Source organism: Bactrocera oleae, chromosome 5 (assembly GCF_042242935.1).
Source record: "Bactrocera oleae isolate idBacOlea1 chromosome 5, idBacOlea1, whole genome shotgun sequence".
NCBI lineage: Eukaryota > Metazoa > Arthropoda > Insecta > Diptera > Tephritidae > Bactrocera > Bactrocera oleae.
Genome location: NC_091539.1, coordinates 14,739,447 through 14,766,036, shown reverse-complemented (window position 1 = coordinate 14,766,036; position 26,590 = coordinate 14,739,447). Strand labels below are relative to the sequence as shown.

The following is a 26,590-nucleotide window of genomic DNA, read 5'->3' as shown; positions in this document are numbered from 1 at the left end:
AGTCAATAGACAATTAGCACTTGAATCGTGATTAGGAGATGAGGACCATTGGTCTTCCTCGTAATACTCACCTTACTCGCATCGCCGTTAGAAGTTGAAAGACTGACGTTAGTCTTGCTTTAATCTGGAAGTATGAATTTATAAAGTTGATTGCTTTTGTTATCAAAAAACTTCATCAGTAAGCTTCGTCCCATAGCCTACCGACAAATGCTAAAAGGGATTAGTTCTGTTAAGGTTGGGGCGACGATAAAAAGTGTAGGAAAGATAACGGTGAAAATGGGGATGGACATTATGTTATATTATCAGTATTTATACCGAAGCACTGCGTTGACGAAAAACAAATGATAGTAAATTTTCAGAAGAATACGAAGTGAGTGAGAATCTTCTCGAAACTTCGTTTTTGGTTGTCGCGTTTTTGCGAGATTAAGACTGAAATACCTTGAATCTCACAGCTTCAACTATAGGTACACTAAAACAAATTTCTCATGATTCGGTGCGCTCTGTTGATACATGAGATCCAACTTCAGGAATTTTTAGACTAACCGACGCTGGGTGGCACTGTAGTATTTTAATTTTTTTTTTTTGTGGTTTTATGCCGAAAAAATATAGTGCATTTGTCAGATTTTAAGACTAAAAAAATAACAGTTTTAGCGTTCTTCCCATAACACCAGCTTTTGAAGACATAAGATCACAGACGACCGGATTCGATTTTTTATTTTCACTTCACCCTTAAAACTAAATTTAAACTTGTTTTCGACGTACAATTTTAGTCACTTTCTCTTTGCTATCTTCTCATTTACCGCAACGAAACAGGTGAGAGAATCTGATTTTATTAATAACTTCTGACAACTCTGAAGTCGACTCTCGCTGAGACAAATGGAAGTAAACATCTGAAGCGCGACTGTCAGTCACGCATGTTGCGTCCGTTTCAGAATATTTCTCAATTGACGGTTGAAGTATTTATTAAATCCAATAATCTCAGAATGTAATATAAAATCATAAATTGCTCGAGCAATTATAATAATCACTCAATAAACAAATTTATTTGGAAATAGTTACAATTATTACACTTTGCAACAAGATGCAACTGCATCAAGAAAACTTGAGTAAATTTTTGGGAAAACATTCCAATTATTCAAAATGAGATACTATCCTCAGAGAATTCCAAAAAATATTTTTAAATTATTGATAAAATATCGTAATATAGTATATACCTGATTTTTACGAAAAGTTTCGTTAATATTAAGAAAAAATTCTCGAGGATAAACAGAACCTAACGATTTCCGATCGCCTAAAACATGAGCACACCTATAAAATGCTATAGTAAAAATGAAATAATAACTGAATAATTACAATTGAAGTTATTCAATATGCGAACCATGTTCTTTTGCATACAAATGTGGGAAAACTGTTCGATATAAAATCAAATTAAAACCATAAAATTTTGTTAACAAGAATCGAATCTTATATGGTGTGCAAATAGACGAAGGACATTGTGATCTAAAAAGATCGCATATCCCTATGATAAAAAATCTGAAAACTATTAAAGCTGTTAAAATAACTGGTAAGCAAGGAAGATTATGGACGACTAATTTGTCGTTATTGCTTCTGGAACAGGTCGATATAGAGCTACCGTAAAAAAAATATTAAGAATTTATAAAAGACATCAAGAATTTGCACGTGTCATACGATTTGGTTTCGAATTTTCTGCCGAAACAAATATTTATTAGCAGCAAATCACAATTAGAATAATTAGCTAAGGTAAATAGTCTTACTTATTTCAAAGGAAATTCATTTATGTAGGTATAAGCTCGTTGAAAAATATAGAAATGTGCGCTATCAGTTAAATACATACTGCACAGGGTGAACCATCGTTTACGTCGTTTAGTAAACATTTTATAATTTTATTTTTAATAAATAGCAATTAGGTTTAAGGAATTTTTTTTAATTTGGGACTTTAAAATGCAATTGCAGTACTTTTTGTATGAATCAATCTCTTGGTTACTCCAAAATTTTACACATTTTGCTCAATTTTCAATTACATTTTTCGAGATTATATGTGGTGCTGGACAGTGGTCCAAAGATTGCTGGCGTACACACAACTTCGTTAATAATCCCACAAAAAAGAAGGACAGGTGAGTCAAAACTAAAATAAGGGTGTGCAAGGGAGTGTCACTTTTTGTTGAAATCAAACGTAAGACGTGATTTTTTATTAGAAGAATAAGAATCTTAGCTCCTCTGTCTTATATAGATATTTGTTTATCTCAATCTTTTATTAATCTTAATAATAAAGCACAACGTAAGTAAGCAGCCAGAGTTCATGACTTTGTCATGACATTACGAGCACGTTAAGATTACTTATAATTCATGTATTTAAATTTTCAATGTATGACAATTACAACATTTGAAATTCTTTTGATTTAAATTTACATTTTAATTGTTTGTAACAGACTTTGATTTGAGTTGTCAAAAAGATAAGATTAAATACATACAAAAAACAATTGGCAACGCGGCAGTGTGCTGTAATTACATTAATTTATCGCTGCTTGAATGCTCAGCAGTTTTGTAAATTTTAATGCGGTTGTTTGATTCGGCGGGGAATCACATAGCCACAATGGCAGCTCATTAAGTACTCCCGCCTTCAGCAAGTCATTTCTATTTAACACTTTTAAAGGCAAAGCAAAATAAAATAAAATGAAAATATAGTAAAGAAACCAAAATCTACATATAGACAATTGTAAGGCAACACTTGAGACAGGAAATGTTTGTCTAGATAATCACTCTATTGAAGTAACACTAATTTTTTATAAATGACAACAAAAAATTTAATAAAAAATAGATACAAATTTTTATAATCACCATTTACAGTAATCAGCGAGATACTTAAGCCCGATAAAAACGACAAACACACAATCAAGAATCGACTGAATGCAAACATATGTACAAGTATGTGGGTATTTACTTCCTGGTATGCGAGTCATTTATTTGACTGCAATTTCTTGTACAGAATGCAAAAGACTGGCGGCTATTAAACTAAGAAGTTAAAAGAAATATAAAAAAAAGTTCCAAAAATAATTATATAAAAAATTAACGCATATTGCCGTCATTTTATATCCAAAAATATGTTATTATTTTTGTTTACCATTCATTTTTCTGTTTACTTCACTTTTCGCTATCTAACTTATTTTGGTAAACATTCAATGGCCACTGAAGAAGTTGTAGTTTATTATTTTTCGTTCGGCAAAGTTAAACCAACGCATTGAAAGTGAATGAACCGCCTTGCATTTAATTTTTAACTTTTTTAATTTGATTGTTTTTTTGCAGCTTGAATTACTCATACAATTTTGTAATGAACACTTTAAATACTGCAACACTTGAAATGTCATTGCATTCCGAACATATTTACGACAATTACAAAAATAAAAAAAGGGAAAAACGTTAAATGCGGCTGCACGAAGCTATAATATCCTTCACAAAGAAAAAAGTTTCCATACAACAACTTGACTTTGAGCGGTAAGTTTGTATGGTAACTATATGCTACATATAGTGGTCCGATATTGGCTGTTCCGACAAATGTGCAGCTTCTTGGTGAAAAGACAGTGGGTGCAAAAGCCGACATCTTAAAAACAGTGGGGCTACTTCGCATATATGCTGACAGACGGAAGACAGACAGTCAAAACTAGATCGATTCAGTTCGTCACGCTAATCATTTATATATACAATACATTTTATAGGGTCTCCGACGATTCCTTTCGTGTTACAAACTTTGTGACAAACAAAATAATTGTGTCGAATTTTTAATAAATGAAAACCGTTTATTTATATTGCCCGCAATAGTACAAGTCCTATAACGAAAAAGTTGTATGGCAAAGTCATAGGTAATAAAAAGAGCTACAACTTGTTTACAAAGGCCTTTGTCACATAACCTAAAATGAATGTGCAAAATTGTAATAACCAAGATTTTGGCTTTTGAGTTTTACCATTTACATTTTTTTTTTGTTAAGAAACTTTGTGCAAATTTACATTTTTTTGTTTCAAACTGTATTTTTTTTTTTTTTGATTTAATAAATGCATATTTTGACTTAATATTGGAAAAGTTCCCTAATTTTAAATCGAAAATTCCCACGTCAAAATATGAGATTTTTAAAAAAAAGTTCATGGGCTTTTTCTACATTGAAATCTCTACTTCTTAATGATATCAAAAATATGTACATTACTATAGCAAATGTCCTCAAAAAATTAAAAAAGACCCCACTAGATGATTCAAAGCTGTTTTTTTCATCTACCAGTTATCTGTAGTATATTTTTTCAAACGGTTTGTACAATACAGTTCAGAAGTGATAGAAAATGAGATCAAAAGTGTATTAAGGGAATAAAGTTTCGAAATTTTGATTGGGACAATATTGAGTTATGAGTTATGAGTATGTTTATAGCTGCCTTATCAACGTTTTGTATCAAATTTTTTAGTATTTAAATTACTTGCATTACTTCAATACCGATTCTTTTTATACATATTATATTTGGAATGCCATTTCGTACATAATTTACCAGGTAAAGCTAAAGCTTTGTTCAAATTTGCAATTAATTTTTATTTTACAATAAAAAATTGGGCGATTTCTTTTGAAACTATACCGTTTTTTCCTTTAAAGTGTTTCTAAAAAAAATTAAAAATTGAACTTTCAAAAAAAACCCTACCAAGAGGGTCACCTCTAGTGAATAAAACTCTCCTTTTTGACTTTTGATGATGTAACACCAAGTTATAAGGGCCGCGCAAATCTACTTTTTTCCGAGACAAGTTGTAATAATTACTGCTATTGCTGTAGTTTTCTTAATTTCGTCGTGAAAATTGTATACAATATTCTGTCATACTTTTATGTGGTTTTATTTTTCAATTGGTTTAAATATAGGAATTTTCACTTTGTCGCCACGAAAAAAATCCTCCCCTTAAGTACCATGGAACATATGACTGTTTTCAACATAAAATGTTCTATTTCTAAATACTACTAGCTGCCGTATGAATTAAAGACTTAAAACTAATGTATTTTCTTCTTAGAATTTATAAGAAATTGTTACACTATTTTACGGATAAGACTACTTGTATATAATACGATAAAATTACCGATTTTTCCACCACAAAAACTGTTGCGTATACGAAACAGGTACGGCACAGAGTTTATATCGGGGCAACATCTACGTAATTGTAATGGGTTTTTCAGCTGTAGCACCTAACTAAATATCGTTAAAGGAATAAAGACTTTATTCATCCGGCTGGCAGTGACTCTATCTGCTAGTTAGTTCTTGTAGTCATAAAAAAATTCCTTTAAATAAAACGAGAATTAACACGTTACAATTCAGATTTACAGCAACTCAATAAATTTAACGGTTTGACAGAAAACGTAAGGAAAAGTTGGTCAGAGATTTTGAGTGTAAATAAAAAATCAAAACTAAACAACATGTTAAAATTAAAAAAAAAAATATCAAAAGCAAAATATTTAACACACAAAAATGAAGAAAAGATAGAAGTTATGCAACTAATAATTTGTACTTTTGGCAGCAAATCCAAGTAGATTTTGATTATTTTCAATTCTCTTTTTAGTTGAGAGAACAGGTTTTTATTCTAAAGTGGTCTTGATTTCCCGTTTTCAACTAAATTTACTGCATTAGATTTACTTGATGTTAAGTGCTTATATAATTATTGTATTTCCAGCTTAATGCCGTGAATATTAAAAAAACGTAAGCATAACCAGAGTGAATCGCAATTTAAATACAAATATTATTGAATTAAATTTTTAATGTAATATGAAGCTTGCGATGTAAACAACAAATCATAAAAGAACACTTAAGTAAAAGATATTTATTGGTGTTAGAACTTTTAATTAAGCTTTGTACAACTTCCTAGAATAGAGGAAGGGCAATAAACTAAATGCAGCACTATGGACAAATGTTTACCTAAAACTGTTTGTGGTTATGTACGAAATAAGATCAGCTGTTTAAGGTCTTATGACTCAAAGGAAACAAGAATGTTAATATTTATAATAAAACTACTATGCTAGACGTGTTATATACTCCCGGATAAATTGTAATACATTAACTCGTAAATTAAAAAGTCAAAATTTTGATAAAATATGTCTTGCAAATTCACAAAAAAAAACACAATTTTATAAAACATCAAAATAAAATAAAAAACATTTTTCAAAAAACAGATATTACAAATTATTTTAAAAATTCTCAAAAAAAACGATTTTTTTGTTAAATATTTATAACAGTCAAGATAAAAATAAAAATTTTTCAAAAAACAGATATTACAAAATATTTTGAAAATTCTCAGAAAACGGATGTTTAAAAAAAATATTTAATACAGTATAAATAAACAAAAATAAAAATTTTCAAAAAAACAGATATTACAAAATATTTGAAAATTCTCAAAACAAACTGTTGCTGTTAAAAAAATATTTAAAACAGTCAAACAAAATTTTGAATTTCTCTCTCAATTCTTTCTGACAACAGCAAAACCAACCGCCACAGTTTTCGATTTTTTTAAACATTTTTAACTGAGAACAAGTTTCCGTTCTAAAGTGACCCTGATTGTCTGTTTACAACTAAATTAAACGTAATTTGGCTTATACACAATTCGACACGCTTGTTGTTAAACGCATTTACGATTATTGTGCTAATAACGCTAGTAAAATAAGAATGACTCGCGTTTGCTAAAACCCTAATTATAAAATTACCAAAAAATGTTTACCACTTTCAATTAATGCCTTTCATTAAATAAGAACCAATTCAACAAACCCCCGCAGAGGTTAGCTTTTCGAATCCAATTTTCTCACAGAAATTTTAATTTAACAGTAAAACTCATTTTAGCGACCACGAAAATCGACCGGCTCGTCCATGCAACCTGAGTCAATAACTTTATACTAGAAAAAATAGCCACAATTTAGCCAAACGTGAAGTTGGCATGCCAAGGCAAGGTAAATACAACAAAAAATTCCAACAAACTAAGAGTCGAGAAACACGCAAGTAGCTAGAAGCAGATCAAAAACCACAAGCACGCGCCTCTCCGTTGTCAGCGTTACAACCAGAAAATTGCTAAAGAACTCGGTCAAAGCCAACAACATAGCAATCAGTCGGCAAAAATATCTGTCCAACAAGATTCTTTGGCAAATTTCCAGCAACGCACAGGTTCTTAATGCACGAGCGATTCGCTATTTTTATTTGTTTTACACTTTCAATAACCACAAACTGCTGTGCAAACTTTATGTACCGTAAATTTGGAACTTTAGGTCGTTGCCTGTCAGCAATACGACAAATTCACGACGCGCAGGCGTTCGTAGCCAAAGACAAATTCTTAATTTTCAAGTTTTAATGTCAGCTTTTGGCACCGTTAGTTGTTGCCTTGACTATTGTGCGCTGAAGCATGCTCACCGCTGCATGAATGCAAACTCGCATGCAACCACTGCTGCCTGCCGCGACTAAGATTGCAAAAAAATATTGTTGTAATGCAAGCCACTTGTAGAAATCACTCAAGCCTCTGACGAAGAACGCCCAATTTTAATTATGTAATGTTAATATTAGGCTATGTCATTTTTAGGCAACTTTTTTTTCAACTAAAAAGCGGGCTTAAAACTTCTTAAAATTTAAACTATTATAAGTCCAAATTCGCATTTTTCTTATACAATAAACTATGTTTTTTTTGTAGTTTAACATTTAAGCATTGTAAAACTGAGCTAAATCGTTAGCGGATGTTTAATTATGGTCTATGAATAGGTATGTTGAAAAAAAGTGCATAAAATTGAAATTCTCCAAAAAAAAATGCTTATTATTTTAACAAGCAAAAAATTTAACTTCGGTTGCACCGAAGCTATTGTATAATACCCTTCACAGATACAGCGGTTCCTTACAATAACTTGATTCCGATCAAATTTCGTTAAGATGCCTCGTCAAATAAAAAAGTTTTCCATGCAGGCACTTTACTCCGATCGTTCAGTTAATATGGCAACTATACTTGTATGTTATAGTCATCCGATCTGTACAATTTCTTTGGGGCTTACACTATTGCCTTAAAAATTAACTCATTCCAAATTTCGTGAAGATATTACATCAAATAAAAAAAGTTTCCCATACAAAGAATTGCTTCCGATTGTTCAGTTTGTATGACAGCTATATGATATAGTGGTCCGATATCAGCCGTTCCGACAAATGAGCAACTTCTTAGTGAGAAAAGGACAGGTTCAAAATCGATATCTTAAAAACTGAGGGACTAGTTTGCATATATACAGACGGAGAGACGGATGGACGGGCAGACAGACGGACATGGTTAAATCAACTTACCTCATTACTGATCATTTATGTCTATATTTTATAGGGTCTCCGACGTTTCCTTCTTGGTGTTACAAACTTCGTGGCAAACTTAATATATCCTGTTCTGGGTATTAAAATCGGCGAAAAGTGTGGAAAAATTATTACTTTTCCCTTTTAACATTAATTTTTCGAACAATGCGTGTTTTTTATGCCTGTGCCCAGTATTTTCATTTTGACACGAGGTATGGTACACCCAAAAGGAAATATATATAAATGATCAGTATGACGAGCTGAGCTATGTCCGTTTGTCTGTCTATCTGAATCTACTTGTATGTATATACGCAAACTAGCCCATTAATTTTTGAGATATCGATTAGTGCTTTTTTTACAAAGAGCTGCTCATTTGTCGGAAGCGCCCATATCGGACCACTATAGCATATAGCTGCCATATAAACTGAACATTCAAACAAAGTTCTTGAAAGGAAAACGTATTTATTTGACAAGATTTCTTCACGAAATTTGGCATGGACTATTTTTTAAAACAACGGTAAAATCTCCGTGGTAATTGTTCAGATCAAACCACTATAGAAAATAGCCGCCATACAAACTGACTGATCAAAATGAAGTTCTTGTACGGAAACTTTTATTTGTGAAGGGTATAATTGTTAACGTTTTTTTGTTTTGTTTTTTATACTCTCGCAACCTGTTGCTACAGAGTATAATAGTTTTGTTCACCTAACGGTTGTTTGTATCACCTAAAATTAATCGAGTTAGATATAGGGTTATATATATATAAATGATCAGGATGAAGAGACGAGTTGAAATCCGGGTGACTGTCTGTCCGTCCGTCCGTCTGTCCGTCTGTCTAGCTGTAGCTCTAACTTGAGTAAAAATTGATATATCTTTATGAAACTTGGTAGACATGTTTCATGGTACCGTGAGACGGTTGGTATTGCAGATGGGCGTAATCGGACCACTGCCACGCCCACAAAACGCCATTAATCAAAAACAAATAACTTGCCATAACTAAGCTCCGCAATAAGATATAAGACTGTTATTTAGTACACAGGATCACATTAGGGAGGGGCATCTGCAGTTAAAAATTTTTTTAAAAAGTGGGCGTGGTCCCGCCTCTAATAGGTTTAATGTGCATATCTCCTAAACCGCTAATGCTATAATAACAAAATTCACTGGAAGTAAATGTTTTTAGCACTTCTATTGAATGTGAAAATAGTTGAAATCGGGTGGCAACTCCGCCCACTCCCCATATAACGGTACTGTTAAAAACTACTAAAAGCGCGATAAATCAAGCACTAAACACGCCAGAGACATTAAATTTTATCTCTGAGATGGTATAAGATGACTTTATAGGAACCGCGTTTAAAATTAGACAGTGGGCGTGGCACAGCCCACTTTTAGGTGAAAACCCATATCTTGAGATCTGCTTAACCGATTTTAACCAAATTCGGTGCGTAACGTTCTTTTCATGTTTCTATGTCATAGTGCGAAAATGGGCGAAATCGAATTACAACCACGCCTATTTTCCATATGACACCATTTTAAATACCACTTGATTCTTTCACTTTCCACTATGCAAATCAAGCAACAATGATTATATCGGCGTAAAACTTTGCGTGAATAATACGTTTAAAGTATGCCACCTTGTGACCAAAAATTTTCTAAATCGAACCAAAACTGTTCAAGCCCCTAGGTACTGAATATGTGGACCCCAGTGCCTATAGTTGACCTTCTACCGAAAATATCAGTCAATCCACAAAGAAATCTCAAACGAGTATACCATTTGACTTTGCGAGAGTATAAAATGTTCGGTTACATCCGAACTTAGCTCTTCCTTACTTGTTTATTCTTAAAATATTGAAATAATTTTTTAGTAAGAAAAATTACTACAATTACCGATTTTATGTAATTTTCTCGTAATCCATTGATGTTCAAAAAGATTCGAGTTGCATACGATTTTAAATATGGAATGTCAACAAACAAAACACACATTTTAACAAAAGGTCGATATAGGAAATAATTAATCACTCAAGATATTCATTTGTATGCGAAAATGAATTGTGACATTATGAACTAATAATAAAAATATTTTACAATTTTTTACGATGTTCTGTGTTTTGCATTGCTTTATAGTTCAGAAACTTGCATACTAATTGTAGCTGTAATGAGAAAGACCGCAAAAACTATGTATTTGATTACTTCATTTCGAAATTCTCTTGTCATTAATCAATAATTCCATGCATGCATGTCGCACATTAGTGTGCATATGTAGTTATTTACTCTATGCCATTGTAAATGAAACGATAAATGTATAATTATTGTGCGCACTGTGCTACCACAAAACAGTAGTGGGGGAAAATTTTGTGTAGCATTAAACTTAATTATATACGGGCACTTGTATTTATGGGGGTGCTGACGCACACATATGCGAGCACCCTGTAAGCTTCATGGACATCCGTTAGTCAACCACAGAATGACTACTGAAAATTCGCCATTGTTTTGACATTTGTATGCACATGTGTATTGTTGTTGTTGTATGATTTGACAGATTATTGTTATTTCAAAATGCTGCGAGTTGGTCACGAACAACCATTTCGTTCGCCCAATTGTCGGACCGCATGGCCTATACGCCTAAGCTATGCAATTAAAGCGCGCAAACGACATGAAAAACAATTAAGATATTCACCGTAAGGTTTAGTTTAAGTTTAAGCATCTTTTACATCCGCTCATATTTCAGCAAGAAAGAAAGAAGTTTATCAGAACCTGATATGACGAATGAAGGAATAAAGAGAGAAAGGATGGATGTATTGCTGGAAATACCGGTCCATATTATGAAAATTCCAAAAAATAAATAAAAAGCTTTCCGTTTGGATGTGCAGACTCAGCTTAATTTTATTGTTTGGCAACTATATTAACATAATACATTTAAAAAAGTTGTAAGATTACCATGCCATAGAAAAACTGTAATAATTACGTCACCTACGTCAAACTTCAGTGGCAATTATGTAAAGTTAAAGCTCCTTCTATCACAATTCGCTGCTTGACTAGCTTTGTAAGCAATTTCTAATGTGACTTTAGGTTATGTTAAATTGTCGATCTTAACAGGGATCTCCCTTGAACAGGTTATTAATCCGGCTCATTGAACCAAGAACTCCTATTAGATTAATCATAATGACGCTCATAAGTCGACGAAGCGCTTTGACCCGATCACAAATTCGTTGAGGTGGCTAATGTCAGTTTCGGCTATGTCGATCCAAAGGTAAGACTGCCGATATATTTCAACCTCAGTCTGACAAAAGTTGGACAATGGAGCCTTTATCATCGTTGGTGCGGATATGGTTGTAGGGTGCTTCTCATCAAGGTTGGTGGACCCGAAACCCTAGCCACGGATATATCATTAATGACGGTATCATTAATGACGTCGATCATAAGGCACTTTAAAGCGCGTATTGTCTCCCATGAATAACCATCGGCCGATTATATGATTTAAAAAATGTCCACTATTATGGCTGAGTTATGAATCTAGGGCTGGAGTTACGGCAACATATTGCCAAATTTTTTTTTTTAAAGAAGGCTCTAAATTATGCTGATATAGACTATGTGGGGCATTATGGACCAGTCAAAATAAGTTACCAAGAGATTTGCTGCAGTTGCGCACATAAATACTGTGCGCTCATTGCCTTTTGGCTTGAGGTACGGTAACAAAGTCTCAATAATGCCTGATCTTGGTCCATAACTTCGTCTACACACCATTCTCTTTGGTGCTGGTGTTATTCGTTTATGGTATATTATTATTTATTATTGGCTTTAATGGTTTATAGATTAGCATATCTTTATATCGAAATTGCAGATTTATTTGTTATTATTTTTAAAAATTTTTAATCCTCTTTGAGGTTTCGACAAACTCATGTCACATAAATTTTTAGCTTCTCATTTTGCCAAGCGAGAACAAAAGTCAAATATCACGGCAATTAAAACACTTTTAAAATCTCTCAGTGGTTGTGACTTTAGCTTGTTTATTTATATACAATATATATTTTACATCAACTTTATGTATCTAATTTAGAGCTTCGTTCTAATTTCCGTAAGCTTTTTGATCGTATTTTTTTTTGTGTCATGTCGCAGGTTAAATTTTAATACGCTATTATAACTGATATTTGGGAGTGTTTTCTGAATTCATGTGCCTTATATTCTATTTTACGCTATCTGCCTTATTTACCAGCTACATACAGGGGCATCATCTTTTATGTCCGTTTGTCTACAATTAATATATATTATACTAACCGACTGAGCAGGTAAGCTATGATTTTTAAACTTCAGCACGATTCTAAATATAGTTATTTGGATAATAATTTTTCCAAAAAAACAAAAAAATAACAAGAAAAAATGTTAACTTCGGTTGCACCGAAGCTATTATACCCTATACAAATACAAAGGTTTCTTCCAAGAACTTGATTCCGATCGTTCAGTTTGTATGGCAGCTATAAGATCGAAGATTACATTATTGCTTAGGAAATAACTCATGACGAAATTCGTGAAGATATAAAATCAAATAAAAAAGTTTGTCATACAAGCAGTTGATTACTATTGTTCAGTTCAAAGGACAGATGCACAGATGTTTTCTGGCACAACGGCTGTTTTTGGACGACCTTCACGAAATTCGTCTTTGAGCGAGCGTCAGCCAAGATTGAATTCGTTGTACCAGTTTTTCACAGTGCTATAGGATGGTGCTTCAGAGGCATACAAAGATTTTAGTTCATCGATGCACTCTTGTCGTGATAATCCACGTCGAAAGTTGTAAAAAATGATCGCACGAAAATGTTCACGAGTTAATTCCATTTTTTGGCCGAGATCAATTTTTTAATTCAGTGTAAATAAAACAATTCACGATTAAATGACAAAACGTTCTGAGTGATGTTATGCTAAAAAATGTCAAACTTTCCAATGGAAATGTCAGATTGCACCTGGCAACACTTAGTGTTGCCTAGGCCAGCCAGCTATATATCGTATGTATACATATATTTTATAGGGTCTCTGACTTTTCCTTCTTGGTGTTACAAACTTCTTGGCAAACTTAAAATAAACTGTTCAAGGTTAAAAAAAAAAAACGAAAAAGCCAGTGAAAATCGATATTAATGGATATTGGCTCATTGTGGTTGCGTAAGATGATCTTAGCGATTACTGGTTTCAATAATGCGACCGGCCGTGCCGCATTTCGAATCTAACTTTTTAGCTTCTGCAACAAAAATTCACTTGTCGGCTTATATCAAAAAGAGATAACGTTGACTAGTCTTCGAGATCTCCAGATCTGAATCTCATGACTTGTCTTTGTTGAATCATTCGAAAAGCAAGTTCGGAATCACGATGAACTCAGGGAGAAAATTGTCGCTTACTACCCGCGTTGCTCAATAAAAATGGCTAGATTTTCTTTGCAAATAAAGGCAGCAACTAGATTTTTGTTATAAACAGAATTAGTCAAAATTAATTGCAAAGAAAGGTGGTTTTTCTTTCAGTGTTTACATACCGAGGTGAGAATACCCTCTAGACGTGACTGGAGAAGAGGTTTAGTAGGGGAGGAGAATACTATCTCAATCTAAACCGACGGGTCAAAATCGATGGTGGAGTAGGGATGGAGGTATACTTCGAGGGTTTTCACATCTCTCTCTCTCCCTCTCTCTCTATCCTCATACCAACCTCAGCTAGCATTTTCTAAGCAGAAGTACTAGGCATAGAGAAGGCCTGTGGACTTCTACTAAATAACTATGGGGGAGGATACAGAAAGCCACCATATACACAGAAAATTAATTTCAGCGTAGTCAACAAATGTAGGAAGACATTAAGCTCACTGGCAGGTCAACTCCACATGTCCATTACACATGGAACATTTTCGGCCTCTCGCGCCCGCTGGTAACAATCAAAAGGGAGCCCAATACAAACATTGAAGAAATACCTCACAACAGATGGATATCTATAGCCAAATGCAAAATAACGATGCGGATATGGCGAATGTATGACATGACAAAAACTAAGAACTTATTAAATAGGTTCAGGAAAAGTATATACAGACTTACAGCTACCATAACGGTGCATTAGCCATTTCGATAAAATGCGTTAAAAATGAGAATGTCTTAAATAATATTTGCCGCAGCTTAAAACTTAAAGGAAATAAGAATACAGCTCGATCACGACAGAGAACTCTTGGAATTCATAAGGTACCAAACCTTGAATGGCTATCTACAAAAATCAAAACGGAGATAAGTAGTTTCATTGAGGGCAACTTTATAAAGGTCTTATGATAGTGTATCAAAATAACCCTAATTGAATCCGAAGGCGCCGCATTCCTACTTATCTACCTTACATACCAACATACAAATTTCGCATCCTTAATTTCAGTTTCATACGTATCGCACATTTTTGTAATTCTCAATGAGCTTATAAATAAACAAACTTCTGTCTAGATTACATACCCACGTGACAGATGGCGCACCCTGTATACATAACTATGTATTTGCGAAGCCATTTGCGTAATTTGTCGTCAGTTGACTTTCCGTTGCGTAGTCATTATCTTTTATGATAATGTTAATGGTAAATTGCAAACGAGCAAATGGTTTTTAGGTTGGTCGCCAGATCGATGAGATCCTACGTGTGACAGACAAATGTGCTCAACTGCAGATATATTGCGATAAATGGAATAAGTATATATTACAAATGCAAATATACATTAATATCTGGATAAATATAAGAATTCACTCAACATGGACAACGATTCCTCACAGAAAAATCACCAGAATCAAGGCCAACACACTATGAGGTCCGAGCAGTAAGAACTTTTGTATGAATTATTCACAGGCAGGTTCAGCACTCCTTAATCTAAAAGTTTTTATAGAAAAATTAAACTAGATTTAGAATGAAAGCCGTCATTTACGAACACTTAGACACACAAATAAATAAGATCGCATGAAATTAATTTTTTATCAAGCTGTGCATACAAATTAAATGAATAAGCGGATGCTTTTTAAGCTGCTAAAACACGTCTCGCACCAGCGTCTGCAACAACAAGCAGTAAATGTCAGCCGCCGCAGCGTTAGCGCTGATCTGAGTGCTGACCATGACATTGACACTCGTGAAATCAAAAGTAACAAAACAAAGCTAAAGTTCGTTATTGTTATTTTAATTGTTTTTTGCTTTTGCTGAGAGCATGTAAACGAGAGAAAAAAGTGTAAATGTGTTAAAACAGCAACCAGGTACAAAGGTAAGTGCTTTCTTCTTGTTGCACCGTGGTTAAGAGTGGCATAATATTTGGGCAACAAACTTATAAATATATAATAAAATGTATATATAAAAATTATTTACCGCCACAGAATGAAAATACAATATTAATTCTAACAAAAGAAAGTACAATAAGTAAAGAATAAAATTAAACTGTATTATTACAAGATATTATTTTTATACCCTGAACAGGGTATATTAAGTTTGCCACGAAGTTTGTAATACCCAGAAGTAAACGTCGGATTTTTAATTTTATTTTAGCTGCCACACAAACTAATCGATCGGAATCAAGTGCTTGTATGGAAAACGTTTTCATTTGACGTTGTTTCTTGTTTTATTCAATTTTGTTGAAATAAATATTGTGACAACTATGTACTTACTCCCGGCCTCACGACTTTTTATTACAGCTATTGATCAAGGCACTTTTTTATGAATTCAAAAAAAAAAAAAAATAATAATAATAATAAAAACAGTGAAGACCATAATGAATCCTGTGAAATGATAAGCATTTTCTTTGTAGCAAACATTTTATTGAGAGCCACGGATAGAATTAATTATTTATTATAGAAATATTAATTGCAATTCCAAAAATGAGACAAGAACCATTAATATTGAATTTACTATAAAATGGTGTGGATATTTTTTTTTATTTCTTGCTGTTGAATAGAAACAACAATATTGGAACCAGGAATACGTAGGTGATCTTTTCTTTACAGGGTCAGAAGTGCCACGATGGTAAGTTCTCGGGAGGTTTTAGCGTAATGATGATTTGTGAATTGAGGTTCAGAAATTGGATTATACAGATAGACTCAACTGTATTGATGCGCTTGTTAGTTCAAGGCTTGAAGCAGAACTGTAAGAGTTCTAATCGCAGATGTTTTGTGTAAATAAAACTTCACTAATTTAAATAAATTAGTGTAACACGATTAAATGTATTAAAAATCTACTTTTTGCAATTCTAAGCTTCAAAATAAAACCATTTTATTAAAAGTAACGAAAATTTATAAATGAAAAATAGAATAAATTTTTTTTTTCCCTGGATAACTAGCAAATTTTGATGCTTACAAGTGTCCATGATAACGACCTTATTCATGAAAATATTGCAAGTCCTTACCGAAAATATGCGAAAAATTATGCGGGAAGTTTGAAGGTTTTACTAAAAACCAAACGTGGATATATCTGGAATTACAGTCTACAAAATGCCCTTTTGTACTCAGTGAAAATTTCGCTTTCGTTTCAAAAGTAATTCGCATGGACTATTCAGCAACAATGATGTCGCCAAATACCCAGATATCGGTACAGTCTATAAATAGACATAAAGAAGAGGGTAAAACATTTACACCAAAGTTATTTTCTCAAAATAAATTCAGTGATTTAATACGTGATCAAGTGTCAAAGCGTTGCAAGCGTTGGTGTGAGAGGATATTGTTTAACTTAAATTAGTAAAAAGATGTCCAAAGCTTGGTATGGAAAAGTTAAAAGGTCTTCAAATACAGCGATTCATGAAAAATACAGATTTTATCAAAGTTATAACTTTTCCAAAAAGTAAAGATGGGAAAAGTGAAGTGTTGATTGCCGAAATTTTCCCAGTTACTATAAGCCACCTAATTATGAAGAAATTTTGCAAAATATGCTGGTAACTATCTTCGCCATCATATGAATACATTTTCGGATAATTTAAGAAAATATAGTGAGATAATGATAGAGCCATTTTATAAGGATTTAAAAGTTAGCGACGAAAGGAATCAAGGTTAATCATCCCATTATGGCAGAATATTGTTGATCCTTAAAAAGTGATTGTCGACTGGAAAATTATAAAGGAAATGCTCATAAAAGGCGTTTAATTGAGATATAACATATGCTTTCGACATTTGTCTATTTGTTTACTTCGATGTTTCCTTATTTATCAAAACTAACTTACATTCGAAATATATATGTAATTTGTCTTCTGTTTTTTGTACTGTAAAATGGAAATAAAGATTTAAAAATAAACGAGAGCAAATCTTACAAACCCATTGATTGTTTCATGAACTGTGGGCTCATATATATCCAAAATCGATTTTATATCTAGGGTAACAAAACCACTGTAGACCAGTGTTATTTAAGCATTATAATTTGTTAACTAAATAATTAAAACAAAATGTATGTCCCAACCAAAATATAGCAAAAAATTATACTAAAATAAAAAACTTTAAATAAAAAATTATTTTCGAAACTAGGTTAATAAATTAATGGCTTATAAAAATTATTATTATATTATGATACCGAAGTCCTATGTAAAAATAATTATATTGTAGCGACTTTTTAAAACTACTCAACAGAACTTAAAAAAATATATAATAATGATGATTATAATAAAAAAAATTAAATTAAAGATTTACGAAAAATTCCATGTGAAATAATAAAAAAAAAAAATTTGTATACAAATATTTAAAAAAAATTGTAATTATTTGTGGCTAAAACATTATTAAAAAGTTATAAAGTGTTCATAAAATACTATTAAAAAAATCCAAAAATTAAGTTTTAAAATTTCGCGACATGTTTAAAAAAAATCATCAAAATAATAAAAAAAAAATTTTTCAAATATTTTGTTGCACACATATATGTTATTATTTTTTTTTTTTTCAAACCAAAGTTTTGAAATTTATCGGAAATTTAAACACCAGCGATAATAACTTCCGAATAAAATTAAAATAACGCAAAAAAAAGTTTTAAGGTCACAATTTTTAAAAAATATAATATACAAAATATTTATTTCTCATGTGTGAATTCATCAACCTCATACCACTGTGCCAGCTAATCATTTACTAAATTTCAATTTTAAATGCTTTATGTTTCGCAATTAAACATTCGCTAGAAGTTAAGAGAATAAGTATTACGTTCAATGAACCGTAACACGATAGAGCGCTAGTAAGCGAACTCTCCCTGATGAGCATGACAATACAAGTACATATATACCCACATATTTACATAGGTAACTGCCTATAATAAAATTGTACATATGCATTTTAAAGCGCTTTCGTTTTCTTCTCTGATATTCTAATGAACTTTTTAGCATTAGAATCTTTATATGGAATCAACGGTCGGTTAGATGGCACAGAACTTCGCGGAACAGTGGCGAATCCATACACGGTTTACAGAAAACTTCAAGGCGCGCATGCGCTGATAATACGAATGATCAAAATTGGTGTGTGACAAATACAGTGAAGTGTGACCCATATAAATTGCGCTTAATGATTTTAATAAATTTCACAAACAATAGATAAATAAAAGGAGGCTGAGATGTGGACGAGATTAGTTTTAATTTTTTTTTTACTCACAAATGCCAGTCGCGTCTCGCATGCGCAACGTGGTAATATCATAACAACTTTATTCGAATTTTTGCGACGTGGCCAAAATGATCTAAATATCGAACATGTGGACGATAATGTACAACTCTTAAATGAGTATGATTTTATTGTCGTCGGTGCGGGCACGGCGGGTTGCACGCTAGCGGCGCGTTTGTCCGAAAATCACGCTTGGAAGGTGCTGCTGATCGAGGCCGGTGGCCCCGAAAATATGGCTATGGATATACCAATCATGGCACACTTTCTACAACTCACAGAAATAAATTGGAACTACCGCACGCAGCCGTCGAACAAGTATTGCCTCGCCATGAACAATCGCCGTTGTAATTGGCCGCGCGGCAAAGTCATGGGCGGCTCATCGGTGCTCAACTATATGATGTACACACGTGGCAATCGGCGCGACTATGACCGTTGGGCAGCGTTGGGAAATGAGGGTTGGAGCTACGGCGAAGTGTTGCCTTACTTTCGAAAATTCGAAGGCTCCGAAGTTCCCAACGCTGAACGTGATTATGTGGGGCGTCAAGGGCCAGTGAAAATCGGGTATCCGGCCTGGCGTTCGCAGATCTCAGCGGCTTTTGTGCAAGCCGCACAGGAGGATGGCTTGAAGTACCGTGACTACAATGGGCGCATACAAACCGGCGTATCTTATCTACAGGCCACAATACACAATGGTATGCGCTGGAGTTCCAATCGCGCCTACCTCTATCCGCATAAAGGCCAACGTGCCAATTTGCATGTGAAAAAAAATACATTAGTTACTAAAGTGTTGATAGAGCCGCGTACAAATACTGCTTACGGTGTGATATTAAGCACTGGCGGTCAATCTTACCAGGTGCGCGCAAGAAGAGAGGTGATACTAAGCGCAGGCGCCATCAACACACCACAGCTGCTAATGCTCTCCGGTATCGGACCTGCGCAGCATTTGCGCGATATGGGCATTAAGCCAATTGTAGACTTGGCTGTCGGCTACAATCTACAGGATCACATTGCGCCAGCAGTTTCGTTCACCGCCAATGTTAGCTCCATCAGAACTACAGATTACTTCGAAACTAGCAATATAATGAAATACATAGATGGCAAGGGAGTATTCGGCTTACCGGGCGCTGTAGAAACAATCGCGTTTTGGGATATGGGACAACCGGGGCTAGAGGATGGTTGGCCTGATTTGGAAATGTTTCAAATAGCCGGGTCCTTTGATGAGAACCCGGCGACTCTGCGCGCTTTTGGCATACAGCCGGACACCTATAACACCATGTTCGGTAATGTCAAGAGCGACGGTTTCATGATATTTCCCATGATCCTGCGTCCCAAGAGTCGTGGTCGCATTATGCTTAAGAGTAATGATCCTTTCAAATACCCGCTTTTGTATGCAAACTACTTTGCCCATCCCGACGATTTAGATATAGCAGTGCGCGGTGTGCTAAAGACAATTAGTTTGATAGAAAAGCCCGCATTTAAGGCAATTAATGCGCGTATGTTAGAACGCGTTATGCCCGGTTGTGCTAAAGTGCCATATAAATCGCGCGCCTACTGGGAGTGCTACGTGCGACATTTCACTTTCACCATCTACCACTACTCCGGCACAACAAAAATGGGACCGGCTACAGATCCAACGGCTGTGGTTGATCCAAGATTACGCGTATATGGCGTCAACCAATTGCGAGTGGTAGATGCCAGTATAATGCCGCAAATTATAGCGGGACATCCTAATGGACCTGTGTTTATGATAGCAGAGAAAGCAGCCGATATGATTAAGCAGGACTATAACTATATTTGATGACATAGAAAGTTGTTAAGACTATTAAAAAACAACGTCTGTCATAGTTAACGAGTTATTAGCAAAATTTTCTCAGGTATTTAAGAGATGCTGTACTTAGGAAAATAAATTTACTTTAAGTTATAAGACGTGTTATCGCAACTACTAAAAAAATATCGCGTTAATTATTTAAGCCATCTCTCTATTGTGTTTGAGTAATTCAGCATTGTCACTCGAGTATTCTTTCAGTCGTCGAGGTCAAAAAAGCGCAACGCAAGTTCAGTAAGCAATTAAAATAGTCGACTGCCGCGCCACGTCACAGCGCACGGTGTGTTGCGCATTGCGCTTAACGTGTTCACCGTCAGGTAGCAACGGCACAATGGCATGAAAGCGAAAACGCAAAAGAACAAAGTTTGCCATGCTTTACACGCAACAGCGCTTAGAAAATCATCGACTGTTGGCACTTCACTTTCCATAGACCAAAAATAACACACACCAGCGCACAATTACAAAGCACGCGAACGTGTGCACAATGCCAGCGGCAACGGCGCGACGAGCATAGGGAGCGACAAGCGCATGAGTTTGCAAGTTCAACAACGTTATCGCTGCTGGCGCAACTTAATTTGCTCCAAAAACCTTTGCGTCATTACCAACGACGAAGCCAGTGCTAACGTTTTAGCCGTCGACGCTCAGCTTGAAGCTGTTGGACAACCTGTTCGATGTTGGCGCTTATTCGCATTGAACTATTTAGTTTCGCTTTTTGTGCTTATCAAGCAAATCGATGAAGAAGCTGACTGCCGAAGAGTAGGCACTAGCCATCGTCTATTCACTACGATTATTAAAACCACATACAACTGCCGAGCAGCAAGCATTCCAAGTTACGTTTCCTCGGCGTTAAGACGCGTGTTTCCGAGAACACGCTAAACTGCAAACGGGGCAGACAACGGGCTCGCGGTTCTAACAACACCAAATATTATATAAGCAGAGTGGCTAGAACGCGGTAGCAGCGTTAAGAAGCTGTTTAAAAGGCATACGAATTCAGTTATATTTGCCAAGAAAAATAGAAACCAGTGCAAAGTGCAAATAAAAACATTGAAAATATCAAAAAAAATATTGGAATTAAATCTTATATAACTGTAGAACTTTGAAACTTGTGTATGCGCACAGTCGGCAAAGTGTACCGAATTTCCTGAGGGCGCATAAAAATATGTGCGGTTTTTAAACTTGTCTATAAAAACTTTGATAAAGTAAAATTGTGTACGTAAAAATGTTTTTCTTACTACAACCACGTCTGCTACTATCAGCGCTAGTGTGTCTGCTGTGCGCCTTTACTTGGGCGCAGGAGCGCAATGTAATACTAGAGAGCTTTGACTTTCTGCGTCGCGGCCAGATAGACGCAAATTTAGAAAATTACGACAATAACCTGCAAATGGAGAAGGAATATGATTTTATTGTTGTGGGCGCGGGTACGGCGGGATGTGCAATAGCGGCGCGCTTGTCAGAGAATCCAAAATGGAAGGTGCTGCTGCTCGAGGCCGGCGGCCCAGAGAGTCTTATAATGGATGTGCCCATAGTAGCGCATTTTCTGCAACTGGGCGAAATGAATTGGAAGTATCGCACGCAGCCTTCGGAACGCGCTTGCTTGGCTATGAATAACAATCGTTGCAATTGGCCGCGCGGCAAGGTTATGGGCGGCTCGTCTGTGCTTAACTATATGATGTATACGCGCGGTAATCGACGCGACTACGATCGCTGGGCAGAGTTGGGTAATGTTGGTTGGGGTTGGCGTGATGTGTTACCATATTTCAAGAAATATGAAGGTTCTAATGTGCCAGATGCTGATGAAGATTTAGTGGGACGCAGTGGTCCTGTGAAAGTCTCATATGTGAATTGGCGTTCAAAGATTGCCGATGCCTTTTTGGAGGCGGTGCAGCAAGATGGTTTGCAACATCGCGATTACAATGGACACATTCAAAATGGTGTGAATTACTTACAAACGACCACGCGCAACTCAACGCGTTGGAGTTCGAATCGCGCCTATTTGTATCCGCTCAAGGGTAAACGCCGTAATTTGCACGTAAAGAAATATGCTTTAGTCACAAAAGTGCTCATCGATCCAACTACGAAAACCGCTTACGGCATAATGGTGCGCACCGACGGTCGCGAACACAAAATACTCGCGCGCCGTGAGGTGATCGTCAGCGCTGGCGCCATTAACACACCACAACTGCTCATGCTCTCCGGTGTTGGACCTGCACAGCATTTGCGTGAAATGGGCATTAAACCGATTGCAGACTTGGCAGTTGGCTTTAATCTGCAAGATCACACAGCGCCTGCGGTCACGTTCACTACCAATGCAACATCGTTGCATTTCGAAGATTTCGCTGATCCGACGCTGGTGAATCGCTTTAATCGACAAGAGGGTCCCTACGGTTCACCCGGCGGCTGTGAGGCTATGGCTTTCTGGGACTTGGATCACCCGCAACTGAAGGATGGTTGGCCAGATATTGAACTGTTTTTGGTAGGCGGCTCAATGTCCTCCAACCCGGCGATATCGCGTGCCTTTGGTCTCAAAAAAATCATCTACGATTCCATGTTTGCGGAAATCGAAGACAAAGAACTCAATGCATTCATGATATTTCCCATGATATTGCGTCCCAAGAGTCGTGGACGCATCATGCTCAAGAGCACCGATCCGCAGAAATATCCACTCATCTACTCAAACTACTATGCACATCCCTATGATGTCGACATTTCCGTGCGAGGCGTGCAGAAGGCGATCAGTCTGATCAACTATCCGGGCTTCAAGAAGATCAACGCCAAAGTGTGGAACCGCAGAATACCCACGTGTAAGGGTATTGAATTCGGTACACGGGATTACTGGGAATGTCACGTGCGTCATTTCACTTTCACCATCTACCACTACTCAGGCACGGCGAAAATGGGCCCGTCAACCGATCCGGCGGCTGTGGTGGATCCGCGTCTGCGTGTCTATGGCATTAAGAATATGCGTGTGGCCGACGCGAGCATCATGCCAGAGATCATGTCCGGACATCCGAACGGACCGGTTTTCATGATAGCAGAAAAGGCGGCGGATATGATCAAAGAGGATCACGGCTTCCAACAGTGACGAGGTGCGGTTGTTGAAGTACTTTTAAGAGAAAAATAAACTGTATTTATATTCCAAGCTTTCCAAAGGGGACAACAATAGTTTGTAAGACAGGGTGGGCACTTGCTAGGTCTAAGCTAGCAGTAAGTGTAAATAAGTTTAATTAAGTTTTTTGTAATAAGTGTGCAAAAATGTGTTGCCAAGTAGTTAAACATTTAGATTATCGTAGAGCATCAATGAAGCATTCTAAGTCTACATATTTACAGATACTTTTAGTGAAATAGGAATATCAGTGCACTGAAAATTAATGCTTAAGTTTTAAAGTATCAATAAATATGCTTTTAAGCGTGTGTCAACTGTAACATTGTCATTGACTACTGTCTGTTGGTTGCCTTCGGAGTGTGCTATTATTATTAACGACGCTGCTATTCGTCGGCTTTGTGAGTCAGTTTTCGAAGCGATTTCGATTTGAAAATCAGATTTCGGTCATTCACTTGCTTTCGCGCCTGTTTGTTTTTCATTCAACTTCGACGTTTTGCCAATTGACCACGACTTTTTGTCACTCTTCGCTTTGCGGCTTTTCGCCAAACTTTATTTGAAGATTATGAAATTGTGTAGTCAATTTATGCGTAATTTTTGCAGAACGGGTTTTTTTCGAGGGTGTTCGCATAAAATGTCAAATTTAAGAAAGGCATAGGGTGAACATGCGTAAAAATGTACTGAGTCACGTAGATGGTAGTAAATAAAGCGATTTCAAATGTTTCAAAATTAATTGCAATACAAAGGAGACTTGAAAAAAATATATAACAAAATATGAGTGAAATTTTATAATAAAAAAAATAACAATAACAAATTTTTTCAAGTGACGAGGAGTGACTGACAATAAAAAATTTGTTTCTAAATATAGTTGAATATTTAAGACACTCAGAGTTTATTTGAGTAGTTTACAGTGTCACCAATTTTTACTCTCCAAAAAGAGTCGTAATCGCATTAAGCACAACAAGATGGTGTTTCATGCGAGTGAACAAATATTGTGTTTAGCAGTAAGTGTAAATAAATAAACTCGAACTTTTGGAGCCACATAAAATATATTTTGTATCTCTGCTAAAGCTATAACTCTGAAATATGAAGATGCTTTCTGCTTCAGTAGAGAGTTTCATCTCGCTGGAAAGAATTTTCCGATTTGCTAGGACAACCAACTGCAACTACAGGTTGTTTAAAAATATATAATCTTTGTCCAGAAATTGCTGCGCAAATTCACAGAAGATGTGAAGCACCATAAATGGGAAGCACAGACGGTTTGGCATTTTATAAATGGTGATTATATACGTTTAATCAGTAACTATACAGTGTTTATGGTAACTCTAATACAGAAAACACAATGCTGACTTGTTGAGGGGAAGAACGATGCTTACTCGAGAAACTAATCGACCAACTCACTAAAAAGATGCGAAACCTTGAGTATATATGTTCCTTAAGTATGTCATATAAAAATAGGCCGGAGACAGACGCAAAGAAAGGAGTATGATTGAGAAAATAAAATAAGATTTTTCAGAGTGCGATACGATTTTTTATTTTGGGTAGTCTTTTATTTAGATATATATCACTTTCTTTATGTAGATAGATCAATTGTGATTAAAATCGTATATGTATATATATATCTTGGATTTATTCCTTTGATTAAATTCGCACCGGAAAGTTTGGAATGCACTTTAAAAGTGTCAGGCACTTAAATAAGATTCATGTAAAAGTTCTAGTTGTTGTAAAAGGTGGCTGGAGCTACTGCTGATTAGTAGCAGTGCAGTAGTTAGAAAAATACTACTTTCCCCTACTTCAGTGAAAAAAAAAGAAATAAAAAGACCTATACAATATTTATAAATGTCCAAATCAGGATTCTCCGTGCGAATTTTAATAAATAAATCTTTATGCTATCCCAATTAGCTGAAGTAATTAAGACGTTATTTGAGTTATCATATTTTCTAAAGGGTAACTGACAAATCAAAAATGGTGTTGCTATATCACTGACGCTGCTGAGATGACTTAATAATTGTTGATGTTCTTCATTAGAAAAATAGTTGCTTATTATTTGACAGGAGCAATGAGGTTACTTATAACATAATTAATTAAGTCAATCAAGATGTTAATTGAGTTATCATATTTTCAAGAGGCTACTAATCAGTGAAAGTATCGGAATTGATTTTGCAATTTTGTCGTGAGGTTAATATCATTTACTTACTCCACAGCTCTGATAATTCAAATGATAATTCAGTCATCGTTTTCACAATTTTTAGTTCATAGCTGTCTAAAAAATATTTATATCTTTATTAAACAATCTGGTTTGGACTGCAATATGTCTTTGTTCTGCAAAAGGTTAATTGCCAATTATTAAAAATCGAAAAAGGTGTTATAATCAACAGAATTCTGTCATTCAGTCAGTAGTCTTGATTGTGAGATTAATCCGATCCTGGCGAACCATTTTGAAATACTATTGTTAAAATATGTATGTAGTGAATTAAAAATATATTAATGGAGATTTTCTTTGAGTTTATATGAGGTCAAATTGTCGATAATTTTTAGCGCCAAATTTTATACATTTGATTTGAGCAGTCATTATTTATTAATTTATTTATGTTTAAATAAATACTAATTGAAATAGTTCGTTGCTTCGTTATATGCCAAATTGAGAAGAATTAGGATTGCTGAATTACTGAAATTCTTTAATTGTTCAATTAAGATTGCCGGCAAATAACTTTCTTTTTCTAACCACTGTTCAAACGCGCCTCTATACTA

The 26,590-nt window shown here is 35.0% G+C and overlaps 3 protein-coding genes across 6 annotated transcripts in view; 2 read left to right on the top strand and 1 right to left on the bottom strand.

Moving 5' to 3' along the window:
• Nucleotides 1–26,590, bottom strand: part of Flo2 (flotillin-2) — a 315,478-nt gene that overhangs the window by 248,494 nt on the left and 40,394 nt on the right. The window lies entirely within an intron of this gene.
• Nucleotides 18,672–20,712, top strand: LOC106617470 (glucose dehydrogenase [FAD, quinone]-like). The gene has a single exon (XM_014234673.3). The coding sequence runs from the start codon at nucleotides 18,871–18,873 to the stop codon at nucleotides 20,710–20,712; it is 1,842 nt and encodes a 613-aa protein (XP_014090148.2). The 5' UTR covers nucleotides 18,672–18,870.
• On the top strand, nucleotides 20,763–24,162 carry LOC106617466 (glucose dehydrogenase [FAD, quinone]). Its single transcript, XM_014234670.3, has one exon. It carries the CDS (start codon nucleotides 21,959–21,961, stop codon nucleotides 23,819–23,821), a length of 1,863 nt encoding a protein of 620 aa, XP_014090145.1. The 5' UTR covers nucleotides 20,763–21,958; the 3' UTR covers nucleotides 23,822–24,162.

Coding starts and splice junctions, on each gene's coding strand:
- LOC106617470 (XM_014234673.3), top strand. CDS start 18,871: ATGTGGACGAGATTAGTTTTAATTTTTTTTTTACTCACAAATGCCAGT.
- LOC106617466 (XM_014234670.3), top strand. CDS start 21,959: ATGTTTTTCTTACTACAACCACGTCTGCTACTATCAGCGCTAGTGTGT.